This window comes from Pieris brassicae, chromosome 4 (genome assembly GCF_905147105.1).
Source record: "Pieris brassicae chromosome 4, ilPieBrab1.1, whole genome shotgun sequence".
In the NCBI taxonomy this organism is placed as follows: domain Eukaryota; kingdom Metazoa; phylum Arthropoda; class Insecta; order Lepidoptera; family Pieridae; genus Pieris; species Pieris brassicae.
Window position 1 is genome coordinate 4584362 of NC_059668.1, and position 17529 is coordinate 4601890.

Consider the following 17529-nt stretch of genomic DNA (forward strand, 5'->3'; position numbering starts at 1 on the left):
TTAAATATTATATTAATTTTTAACATTGACAATGTGAATCAAGTGACTTTTCCATACAATCGTTTGGCGTGAGGGAGACACGACTGTGGAAAAGTGATTTTGTCTCAAACCCTGTGTCCACTTTCCAGGAGTCCGATGTGTCTGTGTTTCAGGGGAATATAAAAAATACGTTTAATGTTGAATAAATACTAAAATATAGTAGCGCAAGTCGCTAAAATAATGTGATCACCTTCTGCATAAATTGCGGTTGATTTTGTGACAAGTATAAAAAATAACGTTCAAAGTTCAAGATAAATATTGTAATCACAGTTACTTATCTAGGGTACTACGATGAGCGATATGATTCAGGGCATAGCAGAAATCATTTTACTTTAAATTATAATATTCGAACTTTATACCCAAGTATATTTTCCTCATTATGGCACCATTACTGTTTAGCTATGAAACATTGGTGCATGCAGTGGCAGGTGCAACGGTAAGTCATAATAGAAAAATATATTGCTTTTGAATTTAACTGAACTAATAAATCTTACATGTTTAACAGGGAAGTGTTGTGGGCATGGCTGCATTCTACCCTTTGGACACATTGCGTTCCAGACAACAAGGTAAATTTAATATTTTATTTTCAAAAATATATATAGGTTTGTATAATAATAAATCATGATACTTTATTACAGTGGAAGATTCCACTAAGCTGCAAGGTTCTACTTGGGAACTTCTGGTTCTCATTGCAAAAGAAGAAGGTTTAGATTCTCTGTATTGTGGATTGGGTCCCGTTTTACAATCACTCTCTGTTTCCAATTTTGTTTACTTTTACACTTTTCATGCTTTGAAGAGATCGTCTATTGGTTCAACAGCAATAAAAGACTTACTGTTTGGTGTAATAGCAGGTAGTTTAAATGTCTTGATTACTTCACCTTTATGGGTTGTCAATACCCGAATGAAGTTGGGTAAGAACAATTATAAAAGTCTCTCAGCTGGCCTTTTTGAGTTATTTAAAAAAGAAGGGCTGAGAGGTTTATGGTCTGGTACTGTGCCATCCTTACTTTTGGTTTCAAATCCTGCAATTCAATTTATGGTATATGAATCTCTAAAACGAAACTTTATAGCAATGAATCGTTTCAATACTTATAGTGCATTTATGATTGGTGCCATTGCAAAGGCTATTGCCACTACTCTGACTTATCCTCTTCAACTTATCCAGTCTAGGCTAAGAGCTGGCAGTAGTCTAAAACCTTTGTATAAAGATATAAAGTCCAATCCAAAAATCATATTCAGGGGGCTTGAAGCAAAAATTATGCAAACAGTTATGACTGCTGCTTTGATGTTCCTTATTTATGAAAAGGTTGTAAGATTAGTATTAACAATTATGAGAGTTAAGGTTAACAAACATTAAATGTGATTTAAGGGTATATTTCCATTGTTTTGTTTTGTTTTAAAGTAGGTTATGGCAATGTGAATGAAATAAGTTTTTAAATTAACTGAACTGACTAACTGAAAGTCATAGAAAACTTTTTTTGTGTAGGTATTATAATAGATTCCATATTCAAAACCTAGCCAAAGAATTTTGTGTGTTTAAATATGACAATAATTTTTAGAGCATAAAACATTCCAAAGATTTACAGTTACCTAGCACTTGAGGAAAATTAATATTGTTGAATTTACCTTAAACAGGCGTTTCAGACATATTCATGATCTATGAAAAATAATAATGAGGTAATTCATTTATGTAAGTATTTCATAAAAAATAAATTCAAAATATCTTACAATAGATATAAATAAACCATGACATTTTTAACTTATGTTACTTAATTTATATTTTTTTTGTCATAATTTTTTATATTTCTTTAATGTGATATAGGAAAAACTGTGTTATTGGAGTCTGGCTGTGTTTCATTGGGTTTTTTGTTTTATTGTTTATACTGTGTTGGGAAGTAAGTGAAAATAAAGTTTAAAAAAAAGAAAGACTTTTATTTCTTACTAATTCAGTTTACTATAGGATGTTTTATTTGAAAATTTTTCATATCTTCTGAAGTTCGAACTACCACCTCACTATATTCTTCAACTAATTTCTGTAATTCTTCATATATCTGTAAAATAAATCTAGTTTCAACATGGCATAATTAGCTACAAACAAGACCAAACTTATAATGTTAAGACAGTTTTTACATAATATGTTAACACAAGGAAGGTAAATTAATATCACCCCATAATTTAGTCGGCTTTAAGCTTACTGGCCTAAAGTACGTAAGAATTGCTGCAGAAAGATGATATTTGGCAAAATAAAATATTGTATAATATAGTGTTGTTCAAGTATTATAAGCAGATTAACTGTAATTTACCCCACTTCCTCTTGTCAGGAAAAGTAAGTAAAGCTCTCAAAAATAATAGTACATAAATATATAATTTTTTTGTTTGAATCCTCGAAAATACTTTTCGTTTTCAAGCATAGACAATGTGTGTGTATTATGTGTTTAAAAGTACATACACACAAGTTGACGTAATCACCAAATAAGAAAATCAAAGACCCCTTCCTACAGTGCTTACGTAATACTTAAATGGCCCCTAAGAACTAGCTTAAAAATGTTCAATATATACCTGTTTTGATGGTTCATGATTTAAATGGTCATGCAATTCCGCAGTCAGCAAGTCTGCTAGGGCTAATGGTGCTGCAGTAAGGCGAGCTGGTCCCAATGATACTAGCGCAGCTCGCATAGCGTCCACGCAAGCTTCGCCTGCTTCCACAAGTCGCCCCCCACTAAGAAGAGCGCGGACACAGCAAGGACCATCCACATCCTTATAAAATATTAAACATCAGATACAATAGTAGTATAATGAATTACTGAAGTTAGAGGCTTATACGTGCGATCCTCACCCTTGTACTCTCCGAATTTTGTTCTTCTATGAGCGCGATTCGCGAGAAAACGGGGAGATCTATCACTTGCCTATTAAACATGATCAAAGAAACATGTAATCTGAGGCCAGTGGCCGAGGCACACAGGGTAGTATTGAATAATTATGTTATTTATTTTATCCTATATATAAAAACATCATTGACAATATTTACCATAAATCTTTGTAGAAACCAACGTGGCAGAAAGTAACCGGTGCTAATCGTTCTCTTTGTTACTGCTAACAATGTCTCTCGATCTGCATCCTTTAATTTTGGGTATAACGTGTCAAAATCTATGGGCTCTGACTCTGAAAGAAAATTTCGGTTAAAAGGTTTTTTTAATGCAGTAGTCTTAGAGCCATGTAAATATAATTTATTATACTTTTTAAGGCCTGTTGAACTGGATCTAACGCTTCTATGTCACCTTCACGTAGTTCTGCCGCCAATTCTTCTGGGCCAATTACCTGAAACATATTTTATATCATTAAAACTTAACTTTAAGCCCACTATTTAAAAAAACCCAACACATCGACCGTTTTATTATTTAATTTAGGGACGAACCAATTAAGATTATGATATATTCGAAGAAATCTTTAAAAATAATCGTAGGTAAGGTACAAATAGCATCGCATAGCATATTTGACGAGTAAGATGATCTTGTTCGTTCTAAAAATGCTTAATTGATTGAGAGTCAAAATACTGGCATCTATAAATGACAAAATGTGCTTTAATTCATTTTTATTACTTAAAATTGCGAAACCAAAGTCCGCATCTGTTCCGCTTATTTGACGAAGTTGCTAGTGTATGAAATTGTACATGATAAAAGACAAAAATTCTCAAAATACTATATTAACATGAATACCTGTGGCGTAGCATTGTGTCCTTTCGTATGGGGCCGTGCCAGGAAAGCGTGTTGTGGGCTGGCCAATCGCAAGCATGTAAGCGCGGCCGCTATGTACCGACGACGTAACGCCGTACCGCCCCGTTCGCTACCGCAACGGGTAGCCCTTTCATACATCACGGCTGCCGCTGAGGAAAATTATATTAATTTCAACAATATCAAACGTTACTTTTAACAGTTGAAAAAAAAAATGACATTTAATAAATATATGTAATAATAATAATAATCAATGGCGCTATAACCTTTTTAGGTCTGGGCCTCAGATTTCTATATCTGTTTCATGACTATTTGTTATTCGAATAGGCAAGTAGGTGATCGGCCTTCTGTGCCTTGTAATAAATATATGTACTTGCAATTTTAATTGAAATCAATTCTGCAATATAGAATAAAAGATTAAATTAAATTAAAAAAAAAAGTTTAGGAAAAATCTTAAGCCATCTTACCTTTTCGAAAGTGCCCTCTCGACAGATACAGTGAGTAAAGAAAGTCATAATATGGGTTATGCGTGTGAGCGTCGTGTAGCTTGGCTCGAGCCGCCGCCGCACGTTCAGCTTCGCCCGCTAAAGCCGAACAGCGAACTAGCGCGTCAAGTTCCTTACGCTCCGCTAAAAAAATATAAATATTAAATATTTCCACTAGTACACACAAGAATAATTGAATGCGTTTAGCAACTGTAATTATTTCAATTTGAGAAGACGCGAACGAGATGCCCATCAAACGTCTGGAAGAAGGAAGGTCCTGCTTTTCCTTAATTGATTAAAAATCCTCGCCCTTGGCCCGGCCACAGTGACTAAGGTTGTTAAGGTGGAGCTAACGTAAATTATGTATGACGAAAAAAACCAATTATACTAAAAATATAGCCAAATATAAAACACATAAAATATTAAAGAAAAGGTTCATACATTAACGACACTTACGAATAAGAAAATCAATAAGATATACTGTATGATGTCATCGCAGTAATTGTACGTGTTACTACAAATGTTTTCGGGCATAGAACCTCAAATAAGTTGTTGTATAAATTAATTAATTTTATTTTTTTTGTTGGATCGATATAGGACTTACCGAGCGTAGTGAGTAACATAGCGGCAGCAGCCTGTCGAGCGTGAGGAGCGGGATTAGCGGCAGCAGCGCAAAGTGCGCGTTCCGTGCGCCCTTCAGAGAGATGCCATTTAAATACCACCCATTGGAACATCGCCTGTTGATGAACAAACAAAACATTGTCACTGCTGAATAAATAATAATATTATTTTGCATGATGAACAAAAAAATATTGTATTATTTCATACGATATGTATAAACTTAATTGTGTATTAAAATATATTAATTAAAAAATAAAAGAGTTAAATTTTAGCTATAGTAAGTACGGCAACGTCTTACCAATATCCACAACTAAAATTATATTACTTCTCATGTATAAACTCTGTCGTGTTGTGTGACGAAACAATGTTGTGTTTCGTGTAATTGTGATTGGTCCCTTCTAGTTCAAGACGGAACGTTCCGTTTACTGGTAGACGGTGGAAATATTTGCACTAATACAATTTGTACTTACCAGATTTGGATCGTCCTTATCAGCAATTGATATTGCAGTTTCTGCCAATCGAACTACACATGCGCCAGCATCGTGAATCTCGAACAATTTAATTACCTAAAAATAATATGAATTACTTTGAATTTCAAACGTAAATTAAATGTTGATTCTAAATATTTATTAACACTTGATTTCACAATAAAAAAAACTATTTACTAAATATTAAAAAAATAACATGAAATATCGCAACGGGCGACCTGAACCGCGCTACTAAGAACTTCCTTCATATTCTAAATATTATAAAGAGAATTCACGTTTATTCGTTTTAGCCAAACATGTGCCCGCCTACCATTTGATGTAGTGTTCATAGAGGCTAATGAGGTCGGATGTAAAAGATACTGACTTTCATACAAAAAAGCACAAGGGCGTGTTGGTGAGCCAGTCTATCGTGTGGTTCGGCCACTAATTGACGTAGAAATGGCTCGGTGCTAACTCCTTTTGCCGCACGACAAAACGCCGTGTACGCGCCTTCAGAGTCTTCAAGCTCCAGTAGTGAAAGACCCAGGATGAACTGACCTAGTTTAAATAACATATATAACAATTCTTAGAAATACATTTTTATATATCAAACAATAAGCATTTCATAATTTTGATGAATACATATGTTAATTGGAAAAAATCAGTTTCTTTGAGTCTAATCATAAAAAAAGTTGCATCTACTTATATACTACTAAAAGACAGTAACAGATAGTAATTAAAATTTAAAAAAAATTAAAAAGTGTGACTGAATATTAAATTTTCACTACATATAAACTAATACTACTAATAAAAATATTATTCACAAATGTGTTTCGCTTTAATTAAGAAATTTTAACGGCTACACACAAACTAAAATATCAATCTAACTTTAGAATTGTAAGAATAAGCAACGAAGCCTATTTAAGCCGGTCTAGCGATCGGAAAGCAACAAGCAAGCTCCGGTACTCCTGGATCGACTGAGTGGAGGAGGACCTGTTGTAGCTGAAAGCCAGTAATTTAGGGGAAGGGCGAGAGAGCGCTGGAAGTATCTCGTTGCCAGGTGAGTGATTGAATTTAGAAATAATATAGATACTAACGGGAACAAGCATTCCACTCGCACCAGGGTTCCAGCATATTGACATAGCTCTGCACAAGCCGTGGCTGATTGATGGACGCCAGCCACCAACCAAATTCAAAACCTCCGCTTACGGCCCAACTGTACGCTGCTAAGGATCTAATATTATTCTATTTGTACTAAAAGTAAAGTTTTTATGAAATTTTATACCTATATATGATACGTAAAAATAAATTAATTTCTAAACAATCTTCGAGCGAGACCAAAATTTAATTGACTTATGAATATTGTGTGGTATTTCTGATATCTGGCGTTTGTTGTTGAAATTTCTAAAATATATACAAAAATAAGTAAAAACGTTTTATAATGAAAGGATACAGTTGATGTGCAAGGTGGTACGCGAGCAGCGGTAAAGAGCGATGCCAAGCTGTGTGTGCTCTCGCAGTGGCTAGATGTGCACGTGCCCTTTCGCCGCCCGCGCCGTGCACGTACGCGTGTACGACCGCACCAGAGGCCTCAGAGCTCCACTCGATCGCTTCACCGCCTAAGGCGCTTAGCTTAAGACGGAAGCTTTCCGTGCCTCCTGCTGTCCTATATGTTTCGTATATAGTTATAGATGAGAGCATAGGATTCAAGAGTGCGATAGCACATTGTAATATCTATGAGAAATATAAGGATAATTTTTAAACGGTTCTATCTGTCACGGGGTGGACATTTCGTTACCCGACTTTGTTTTATCAAGTCAACTGTCCTTGTGTTTTTATTATTATTACACTTTTTTTCTTTTATCAATAATATTTAATATCAAAACATTTCAGTACACATCCCTCTCATTCTTAAAAAGTATACATGGTAGCCAAAAAGTCGTGGATCAAACGCGACTAGGGATTAGATGGGGTCATCAGCTGCAAAAAATTGTTCTACGGGAGTTCCTTAAACTGGAAAATTGTCTTTTAAAAAATAACTGATAACTCTGCAGGGGAGAGTTATCAGTTATTTTTTAAAAGACAATTTCCTTTTTTTACCAATTCTTATTAAAATTCGTACAAAATCTATTACCTGTATCATTTTCATAATATTTACTAGATTGGTACTGATGAGTCCTTGTGTTAGACATGCTTATGGTTGTTTATTGGATGTATTGAAGATAATATTAAGTTTTACGAAAATTTCTCAAATAATAACTTGACCACACTATTAAAAAAAATACTCTACCGTAAAGTGACCTTGTATTACATTACATTACATACATAGTTTTGGCGCATTTAATATTGATTCTAAAAAGGTATTAGACATGGCCATGAGGGGCTCTAATTTCTTTCTAGGACAAAAATACAAAATAACGATTAATAAATAATTGTTAAAATAAAACAAAACATTACCAATCTAGTAAATAGTATAAAAAATATAGATGTAGATTTTTTCTAATCTTAATAAGAAGTAGTAAAAGTCAATTTTCTTATGAAAACGCAAAATTAATTACAACTCTGCAGGGGTCGAGTTTAAGAACCTCCTGTAGAACAACTTTTTTGCAGCTGATAACCCCATCTAAAGCTTAGTTGCGTTTGATCTACGACTTTTTGGCCATCCTGTATATAATTATAGTATTTTAACTAAAGTGCTCATTCGTCTCTTTGGGCTTTTGACAAATTCGCTTTACGGCCAAAGGAATTTCTATGAGAATGACATGAACTCACGTGACCATTTTACAGAAATTTGTTTGGCGTTAACGGGTCACGCCTAGCCACGTCGAAAAGTGATTTTGTCTCAAGGCCCGGGAAAGAATTTCTGTATACGCGTTGATCAAAAAAAAAACTGACTCCTAGAATAATATTTTCTTAATGATAATAATGCATAAGGAGTAAGCATTATCCTATTCCACGTATCTTAAGTTACAATTGTTTGATGATTATTGATCCAGCCCAGAGTTATTAGGGTAAATAGAGAATTAATTCTTACTAACATGGGTTGCAGTACAGCAGAGTGTAGCCATAACAGTGCCCTATACGCCTGCCAATGTACAGCGCAGTGACCAGCACCCGGTACTCCTCCAGCACCCATTACTGTACCCAGTGCTGCCAGAGCCCCTCGTACCACGCGACACCTGCGGTTGGAAATATATAGTCTAAAATTTATGGTAGATATTTGTACATCTCAAATAAGCCCCCTAGCTTAACGTTAGTAGTAGTAGTTAGTAAAGTTTTTAATACCTTACTTGATTTGATATTTATTAGTCGAACACAAGCGGAAAGAATAGCCCAAGCAAATAAAAAAAAATATATATTCTTCTTACCGCGCAACTATAGAGTTGCCAGGTATATTATAATACCAAATTATTAGACCACATTATAAAATAAATCAATTGTTTTATGAAAATGTTTAAGTACTATATTAATTATAGATTAAAAGTAACTTCTATTAATTGTATAAACCATACAACAATTGTACAAACAATAACGAAAGACAACTAAGACTATTTGAAATACAAAACATAGTTAAAAAATTATCAATGTAAAATAAGAAATCCTACCTCATTTCTGCCATTTGTCGGATCGCTTCAGTAACAATGGCAACACCGAGATCACTTGCAAACAAATTATCATATTCGCTGGTGTCTTCGTCATCGCCTGAAATAAACCCTTGTATTAATTTATCTATACAATGCCTATACATTCAACATATATAAAATATATTTTTTATACTAAAACTGTTTAATAATTCTTTATATAATAAATTATTATTATATAAAGAATTATTAAACAGTTTTTAAATTGTAAGTACTAAAACGATTAAAAACAAGATTTAATTCCAGGTTTTGCCCCTCGGGATCCAGTTCACACAAACATATGTATTCCTGTTTAGTTAAACATTATTAAGACAAGTTGTTAACCAAGTTAAATGTTAATCAGCCGAATCGGAACCCAGGAACTCCCGAGTTATTCCTTAAATAAAAAAATCTTACTTTTAGATGTATCAATTTCTGGTACATCTAATCTCAGCGCATCGTTCAATTCCAGAACAGCATTTTGTAAATCTTTAATCGGCTCCAAGATCGAAGTCAATTTAGCCTGTTCAGGTGTTAAACTCTGAAACCAATTTTAGAAAAATAAAGCTATTTTATTTCCTGAAACATACTTATATTACACAATTATAGCGTTCAAAACAGTACATTCTGTCACAACTGTACGTCCTGGCCATCGAAGTATTTCCGAAGCGACATACGGCAATATAGAGCGCACTAAAACTCAGCTAATCAAACTTTAAATAAACTATGATTTAGCATTTATCTACATTTTGGCCAGTGCTGCCAGTTGACAGATACGATATCACACCAGTTATTTTTAAGATCTCTCAAAAATGGTGTTTGAACACTTATATAAAATAATAAATACCATAATAATGTGTAATTATTTTATTTCATGTATTTCATAGGTGTTTATCATGATCATTTATCATTTCTTTGAATTCAAATCCTATTTTTCCCAAAGTCTATGGAACTCCAGTATAAGATGGCATCACCGTTAATTTTATATTACGACAAAAATAAAAAAGTCACATAAAAGATATGATGGTAAAGTAATTTTAGGCCATTATTTTTGTTAGGCTTATTGTCAAAGTTTTTGGTAAGTCTCGCACTCAGAGAGATTCGCAGAGTTTGCTCTATAAATACCGACTGTGACTTAACTCGAAAGTTAAGTCTGAGCAAAGTCTAAGTGCACTCTATGATCTCGCCCTTACAGTCCTTCAAGAACACAGCGTTCAAATTCCTAAAAGGCCACATAAGCAAGACAATACAATCCCGAGCCTTCTCTGTGTTATGGGCGGTAGAAACACTCAATATTGGTGCTTGCTTGCAAAGTCATTCGCTCCCCATTTTATGGAACACAATTTATAATTATAATAAAACTTATTTTTATTATTCACTTATTCAGTAATTCAATTGTGTTTTACTCTTTTTAAAATAGTAAACTCTATGCAAGGTCAAATGGGTTAGCTATTGTAATAATAAAATATATTTTTTACATAGAACGCCAGAAAACACTTTTACCGTCGCTATATAGCTTAAAGGAATAATTGTCATAATAACGTTTAGGTTAAATGATCGTAAACCACCTCGACTAGTAAAGATAAATTATTAAAAAACATTCATAGTAAGTACATATAGCTGGCATTCAATTGACACGCGATTACAACGGATTTTAACACATTCTACAAAATCTATTGACAGTAATATACACAATTTGAACACAGGTTATATAAAATTTAGAGGTATTATTATTATATTAATATTTTAGTGCGTATTGCATATCGTTTCAATAGGAATTATATTGTCTGGACCAGGATGACAGGATGCTTCATAGTTACAATAACTAGGAGCAACTTGGCAATAATAAATATGCTCCTATAGCTAACATTATAATAAAAAAATATAAAATAAGATGGCTGAATATTCTTTACCGGTGTAGGGTCATGCTCCGTCAGCAAATGTAATAGCCTGGGGAGTAAACGATGTTGCGGCGCAGCACACGCGAACAATCGCCTTTCGAGATCGGCCGCACCCGATGCACTCACTAGACGTTCCCAGCGTGCGCCTGCGCATACCACGCGACGGGCGTCCGTCGACAGGTCGCATATAGATACTGTTTAATAAAATGCGAAGTTATAAAATTATTTTCTTAACTCCTTTGGGAGCGTTCATATATTACGTCACACAATTTGGTGGAGATTCTTGTATTTCGCACCGTAACGTTGTATCCAATAGTAAAACGTTTCGTGACCACTCCCAGTGACTATTTATACCTAAAACTTACCATTATGATATTATTATCAATAACGCCTAATTCAATCCCCGCCCCGCATTGTAACTTTTTACGAGAGGACTCCTCCCCCAAATTCGTTACGTAATACTTGAACGCTCGCTATAGGGATTGGAAAGTTAATAGTGAATTTGCGTATTTTATATAATATTATTACTTAATAATAGAATAGTTTAATTTATCTAAAAAAATCGTTGTTTAATAGGTCCATAAAATTTGAAACTTCTAAAATATTTAATTATCTTTATCTACTTTCTCTTAGTTTCTCTTGAATTACAAACCAACGTCAACAGTACCTGTAGGATGAGTCGTGATGTCGTCGGCGAGCATCATTTGCTCCAAAGGCTCCAGCTCTCGAACCAAAGATACTCCAGAGCGCCGAACTACCGCACACCACCAGCCTATCTCGCCGTCAGTCTTCTAAAATAATATCGATATAATTTAAAACTCATGTAAGAAAAAAAATTACATGTCTTGAAGTATTAAGTTTGATTTACGTTTACGTTACATAGTGTTTTTTATTCTCCCATATTAGGGTTGCCTGGAAGAAATCGCTTGTTAGCGATAAGGCCGCCTATTGCCTAATGACTTATGTAACCTACTTACTTTTTGTGTTTTTTTTGTTTGTTTGTATAATTATGTTTGTATATTAAGGTAACAAAGTATAAATAAATAAATAAGTGTGATATTCAGAAACGAGACTTAGCGTGACTCCCGTATGACGAAAACATTTAGAATAGCAGGTTTGCGATTAGGCTGGATGAATTTAAAACACAATACCAAATATTAACACTAAAAACGGATAGTGCTTATCTGTGATTGTGTTAAAAATGACAAGCTACATTAATCAATGACAAAACAAATTGCGCCACAATAATTCTATAGTCTATCATATTTTTAATTACTTTATCCTACGCTACAATATATATCCAATCGAAATGACTAGGTAAAATAAATAAATATTATATATATAAACAAATATTATAATTAATACCAATATGTCATATTTATTTAATTCACCTACATATTTAGTAAATAATCAATTTTTATTTCACATATACTTTGTCTATCTCTTTGTACAATTATATCTATATATTCTCAATAGCCTCGCAAAAAGTGCTGAGTATACAGCGAAACTAAGTGAGGTCAAGTTGACTTTTTGACTTAGTTGATTATTTTTTGTTATATTTAGTTTTATCTTTCATAATGTTCATTTGTGTGTGATAATAAGTGTTTATCTTTCTTTAATATAAATTGGTGTTACATTAAACTATAATACTTGGATGTATAAATGCTTTACAATATAGTGTACATTTGTTTTAAAAAAATTCTTCACGACTTACTTGTTTAGAAACCATTAATCCCAATGGCTTTTGTAAACCTTCCATATACTGCATACACCAACTATACAAATCCGACCAACATCTAAAATACACATAATAAAATCAATTCTTCAAATCTTCTTATTCTTGCAAATAGAATACAAGTACTTTATTACTTAGTGGATAGCCTTACTTAGCCTTAGTATGGATTTGTTAAACCGTTTCAGTTGTATTTTCAAAAATCAAAACGATAATTGTTTCCTCTATTCCAATCAGTACAATCAATATCTTGCCTTTGACAAAAAAAAATATAAACGAAACAGACGCAAACATATTAAAACCCTCTAGATGGATGAGCGGGTTTAAAAAAACCTTCAATTGTTTGACAAACTATTATAAATAAAATTAAAAATCCTTTTATTTCCCTTATAAGCAGTAAGTTAGTTGTACTAAGGTTTAGTCACTTTGCCTTAAAAAAAATTATGTGTACTAACTTGTGCATAAGATGCGAGTGGTCAGGCGCAGAGGCACGCGCTGTAAGATTTCTTAATCGTGTCTGCACTGCGCTTACGCAGCTATCGCCAAATTCAGTTTCCATTACTGGTTCGTTACCACCCCACGTGCGACGATAAATCTGAAATTATAAATTATATACACATTCACTCTTTTGGTATGAGCATTGGTACAATAATATGAGCGAATTCTAATAACCTTATAGATAATAAAGTCATTTATGTTAAGTATTAATTTACTCTGGGGCACGTGATTTTATACACATAATAATTTGGCCTAAATACAAGGCCATAAACTCAAAAAAAAATTGTTTTCAATTTGTTTCATTAATTTATTAAATGTTAACAACGATTTGTTAATAAATATTGGTTTGATTTTAAAATCAGGCTAAGAAAGGGCTATCATAAGCACATATATCATAATACAGCAAATGACCCATTGTAGAAAATAAATGATCATTAAGAATATTTTATAAGTTTACACAAAACCAACAAATGTACAACGTGTTTCACTCACCACGAGTGCCTTTTTTATAACGGATGTCGGAAATAGTCCAGGAGCTAACAAGCGATCGCGGTACTGTTGATGAGACGATAGTTGTGGGAGCGGAGACAATGGCTCCTTACTGGCCACTGCACGCCAAGAGACGTCAGGACCGATGGCGCAACCTATAACATTTTAAATGTATAGTGTAATAAATACCTCCGATGATAAAAAGTTGAGGTATTAGGAGACTATGTATAAAAAAGTTAAAGGTTGTCTTACAAAAATAATATTAATTCCAAAAAAGCTTTAATATTTGTCTATAGACATGAAATTAAAGTAAGAATACATTGTAGTGGACGTACGTCAAAAAATTTGCCTTAAAATGGATAGATTAGGAATATCCATTATAGAATTTTAAAAGGTTACATTTGCATTATCTTTGTAAAAACATACTTGTTATGACAGCATCTCCATCAGGTTGTGACCATAAAGCCCAAATAACGTGACTGTTGTCACCATAACCAATTGTATAATCAAGGAGATCCAGCTAAAAAAAATTAAACTTCTTTGTAAATTAATTATTACTACGGTAAAAGTCCCAATAGATGATCATATACCAGTATATGATCACTCCATTTATTTGTATATCTCACATCTGTATATATTCACACTGTTTACACACTGTATACGTACTAATACTAATATAAATAAATAAAATCTGCGTTTTCTGCACATGACGTTTTGCGACAGAATTGCCATCTAATGTTATATAACTACTAAACGAATACATCAACCAATAGCGCATATTTTTTCTCGATCTCCCTTTCTCACTCTCTCTCAATCGCTCTCTCCATTTTCTTCGACGAAAACGCTGCACATCTTCGTGACGTTTCATCCGTAAAAATTTTACTTCAAAAATATATTTAAGCAAAGTAAATAACATTGTCATTCAAATACTACGAGAAATTTATAATTTCTCCTTCAGATGTAAATTACATGTTTAGTTTAAAAAGAAAGGTTCTCCTTCCTTTTTTATTATTAATCTTAGTAATATATATTTTTTTAAATAATTTACCTTAGGGCCCATAATATGATGAATTAGTGAAAATTTGACTCCGGCAGGTCCCGCGTCATGCATTTTCATCACAATAAATTTCGACTCATTGGGGAATGAAAGATATGCAACCAAAAGTGTACTGCCATTCAGTCCCTTTGTACTTTGAAGCATATGACTGTGTGCTGAAAATATTTTGTAATAATAATGTTATTTAAAATCCAATTTGTGTTAGGGTCCTTCAAGAAAAGAGCTTCCTTGCGAGCCTTCTGGCAATGTGAGCGTCCATCAGGTGAGCCTCCTGCCCGTGTGCCTCCTATTACATTAAAAAAAATCACCTTTGGCTTTCTTTCATAGTTTATTTAAGAATAGGTTTGGTGTCCAATCTGGGATGGAGACAATTTGTCTCATTGTGAAGGTTACTGATCTGATTTTAATCTATATTTTTTAATCCGTTAATTGGCCTAATTATATTTTACGATCTGTAATATAATATACTTAAACTGTACTGTCATATTTTTTTTGTTGGAACATGAATATAAATAGTTTGCTATGTTTATTAAAGAATTGTAATACTCACGAGGTGGCTTAGGTCTGGCCACTGTTTGTGATAAAGGAGCTGATACTGATATTGGTGCTCCACCCTCATCAAAATGCCAGACACGCAGGCATGTATCCCCACAGATAACAATAGCAAGACCATTTGTCAGAACAACCCCATATGTTTCTATACCTTCTGTGCTGGCTTTACCTCTGAATAGATTAAAAAGGTACAAATTTTATTAATTTTATACAATTAAAAAAAGCAATAAAATTATGCTATATATTAAAAAAATATATAATATTATATCTTACTCCATGTAACCTAATTTTACAATATTTGTTGAGTTTTTATTAAGATGCAACTTATATATATGTAGTTGTTAATTTTGCCTAAAGTTAAAAGAAATTATACTTGGATGAATAATTATTTAAATGAGTGAAAGTATAATGTACAACACCTTTTGTAGGAATAATATAATAGGAAGTCATAATAATAGGGATGTTGTGTGTTGAGATATTTAAAATTTCCCCTTTTAAATTCTCAAATACCTCAAAGCTCCAGTTAGTCCCGACAAAAATCTAGGCACATTAGACTCTCGTTTCAAAACTGTAGTGACAGCAGCACCAGTAACGGGTAGTTTAACAAGTAACAGTCCTCCTTCTCCACCATAACCAAAGGCCAAGGCAAATACAGCTTCCCCATTGTCTCTTAATATTGATGCACATGAATGAGCAACACCTGTATCTGTTTGAAAAATATGGTGAATACACATATGAGACATTGATATTTATATATACTCTAAATTCTTGTAAAAGAAGAAACTGTAACAACATATTACATAAATAGACAGTATTGATAAAATTATTCTAACAACCCCTTTACAAGTTTAAGATCCAATTTATGTAAATACCAAAACTACCCATTAGTATTTTAGTAATCCAAACATTTAAGCTTTGCAAAAAAAAAGCTATGAATTTCTCACCACATGAGTTAAAATTAAAAATGTCAACTTACTTGATGTTGAATACTGATTTAGAATATAGTAGTTATTTGGATTGTTAATGGCACTTGTGTCATAAAATATTGATGTTGTTGTATTGCTGAGAGCTCCAAAAGTAGCCTGAAAAAAGATAATTAGTTTAATAATTAAACACTAAAAAATTATGCATTTGTCTCTGATCCTTACCTTTTTATCTAGACTATCTGGGTGTGGAAATATCAATCTATGAACAGACGACACAGTAGCAGCCAATACTATAACTTGTTGAGATGATGGTTTTTCATAAAATGATATGTTGTTTAGTGGTGGTGTACCTGATGCCACTTTACATCTTAAATTGCAATTTGAAATATTTACATCCAAAGATGCCTCTGATAGTTCAATTCCATCTGATGTAGTTTGCCTATAATTAAAATTATGTATAATATACAATGGCTCTATTAATAAACTACAAAGTAATGTAAGTATATTACCAATATATAAATCTGTTTCTTGTGCTACTCTTTTCAGAATCTCTATACCAATATCCACCAGCTTTTTGAGGTAGTTTTATATCTTGCAACGTACTGTGAGTACCACCTGCGTAAACAAAGTGAGGTTACAAACCATACAAATTAAAAAACACTGATTTAATAACATTAAAAAAGAGTTATTAATCTTCGTAACACACCAGTATTTAAAGTGATTTCTTTCCATTTATCGGGCAAGCAATAACTTGGAGTAATTTCTTTGAAAGTAACCGGTATTGCGTCTGCTAACTCCATTTCTAAGTATTAAAACGGTTTTAATCCCAAATCCTCTTGATACATAGGTCAGGTATGGTATACTGATGATATTTTAATTACTTTTATTCAAATTGTTAAAAATACAATAATAACAAGTCCGCAAAAATTCTCACATAACATTTAAATAACAGATATTTAAAACATTGAATATACTGGTATAATTGACATTTTATTCTGACACTTGAGACGCCCAGACTATTTGAAACAGGCTAGTAAAATAATTTAATAGAAAAAAATACTTAAAACCATGCATAAAGAGATAAATAAATTAAAGCATATAATATGTATTTTGTAAAAAAAACTGTATAGCAATCTAACAAGTAAGAATACAGTAAGGCTTGTTTATTTCAGCTATTTTCATAGTATCATACTGCATAAAATGAGTAATTCTTTCCAACGCAATTTCAACATAATCCTTAGTTATATCCAAATTTTGTCATTAAATAAATTTAAATCGTACGTTAAAGTAAAGCTGCTATTCTAGATCAGGCCTATTTTGAAACAAATGAATATTTAAACGATCCTAGTGCTTGGATATGAATTGCTCCAGTATGAAGAGGTAACGCGACTGAATCTCTCGGCTGCATTTC

General features: G+C 32.9%; 2 protein-coding genes across 2 annotated transcripts; one reads left to right on the forward strand and one right to left on the reverse strand.

Annotated features, from left to right (window-relative positions):
* Positions 1–42: 42 nt before the first annotated feature.
* LOC123708902 (peroxisomal membrane protein PMP34) lies at positions 43–1952 on the forward strand. The gene is made up of 3 exons (XM_045659909.1): positions 43–475; positions 545–605; positions 678–1952. Exons 1-3 carry the CDS (start codon positions 419–421, stop codon positions 1394–1396), a joined length of 837 nt encoding a protein of 278 aa, XP_045515865.1. The 5' UTR covers positions 43–418; the 3' UTR covers positions 1397–1952.
* Positions 1951–17058, reverse strand: LOC123708900 (nuclear pore complex protein Nup160 homolog). The gene is made up of 27 exons (XM_045659906.1): positions 16825–17058; positions 16628–16733; positions 16341–16557; positions 16169–16274; positions 15703–15898; positions 15191–15363; positions 14632–14795; positions 14010–14103; positions 13587–13738; positions 13052–13191; positions 12579–12660; positions 11532–11655; positions 10877–11058; positions 9381–9504; positions 8949–9045; positions 8382–8522; positions 6797–7009; positions 6441–6559; positions 5729–5901; positions 5347–5442; positions 4860–4992; positions 4238–4399; positions 3756–3922; positions 3276–3357; positions 3068–3201; positions 2599–2796; positions 1951–2090 (listed from the first exon to the last, which is right to left on the reverse strand). Exons 1-27 carry the CDS (start codon positions 16916–16918, stop codon positions 1986–1988), a joined length of 3774 nt encoding a protein of 1257 aa, XP_045515862.1. The 5' UTR covers positions 16919–17058; the 3' UTR covers positions 1951–1985.
* Positions 17059–17529: the final 471 nt, after the last annotated feature.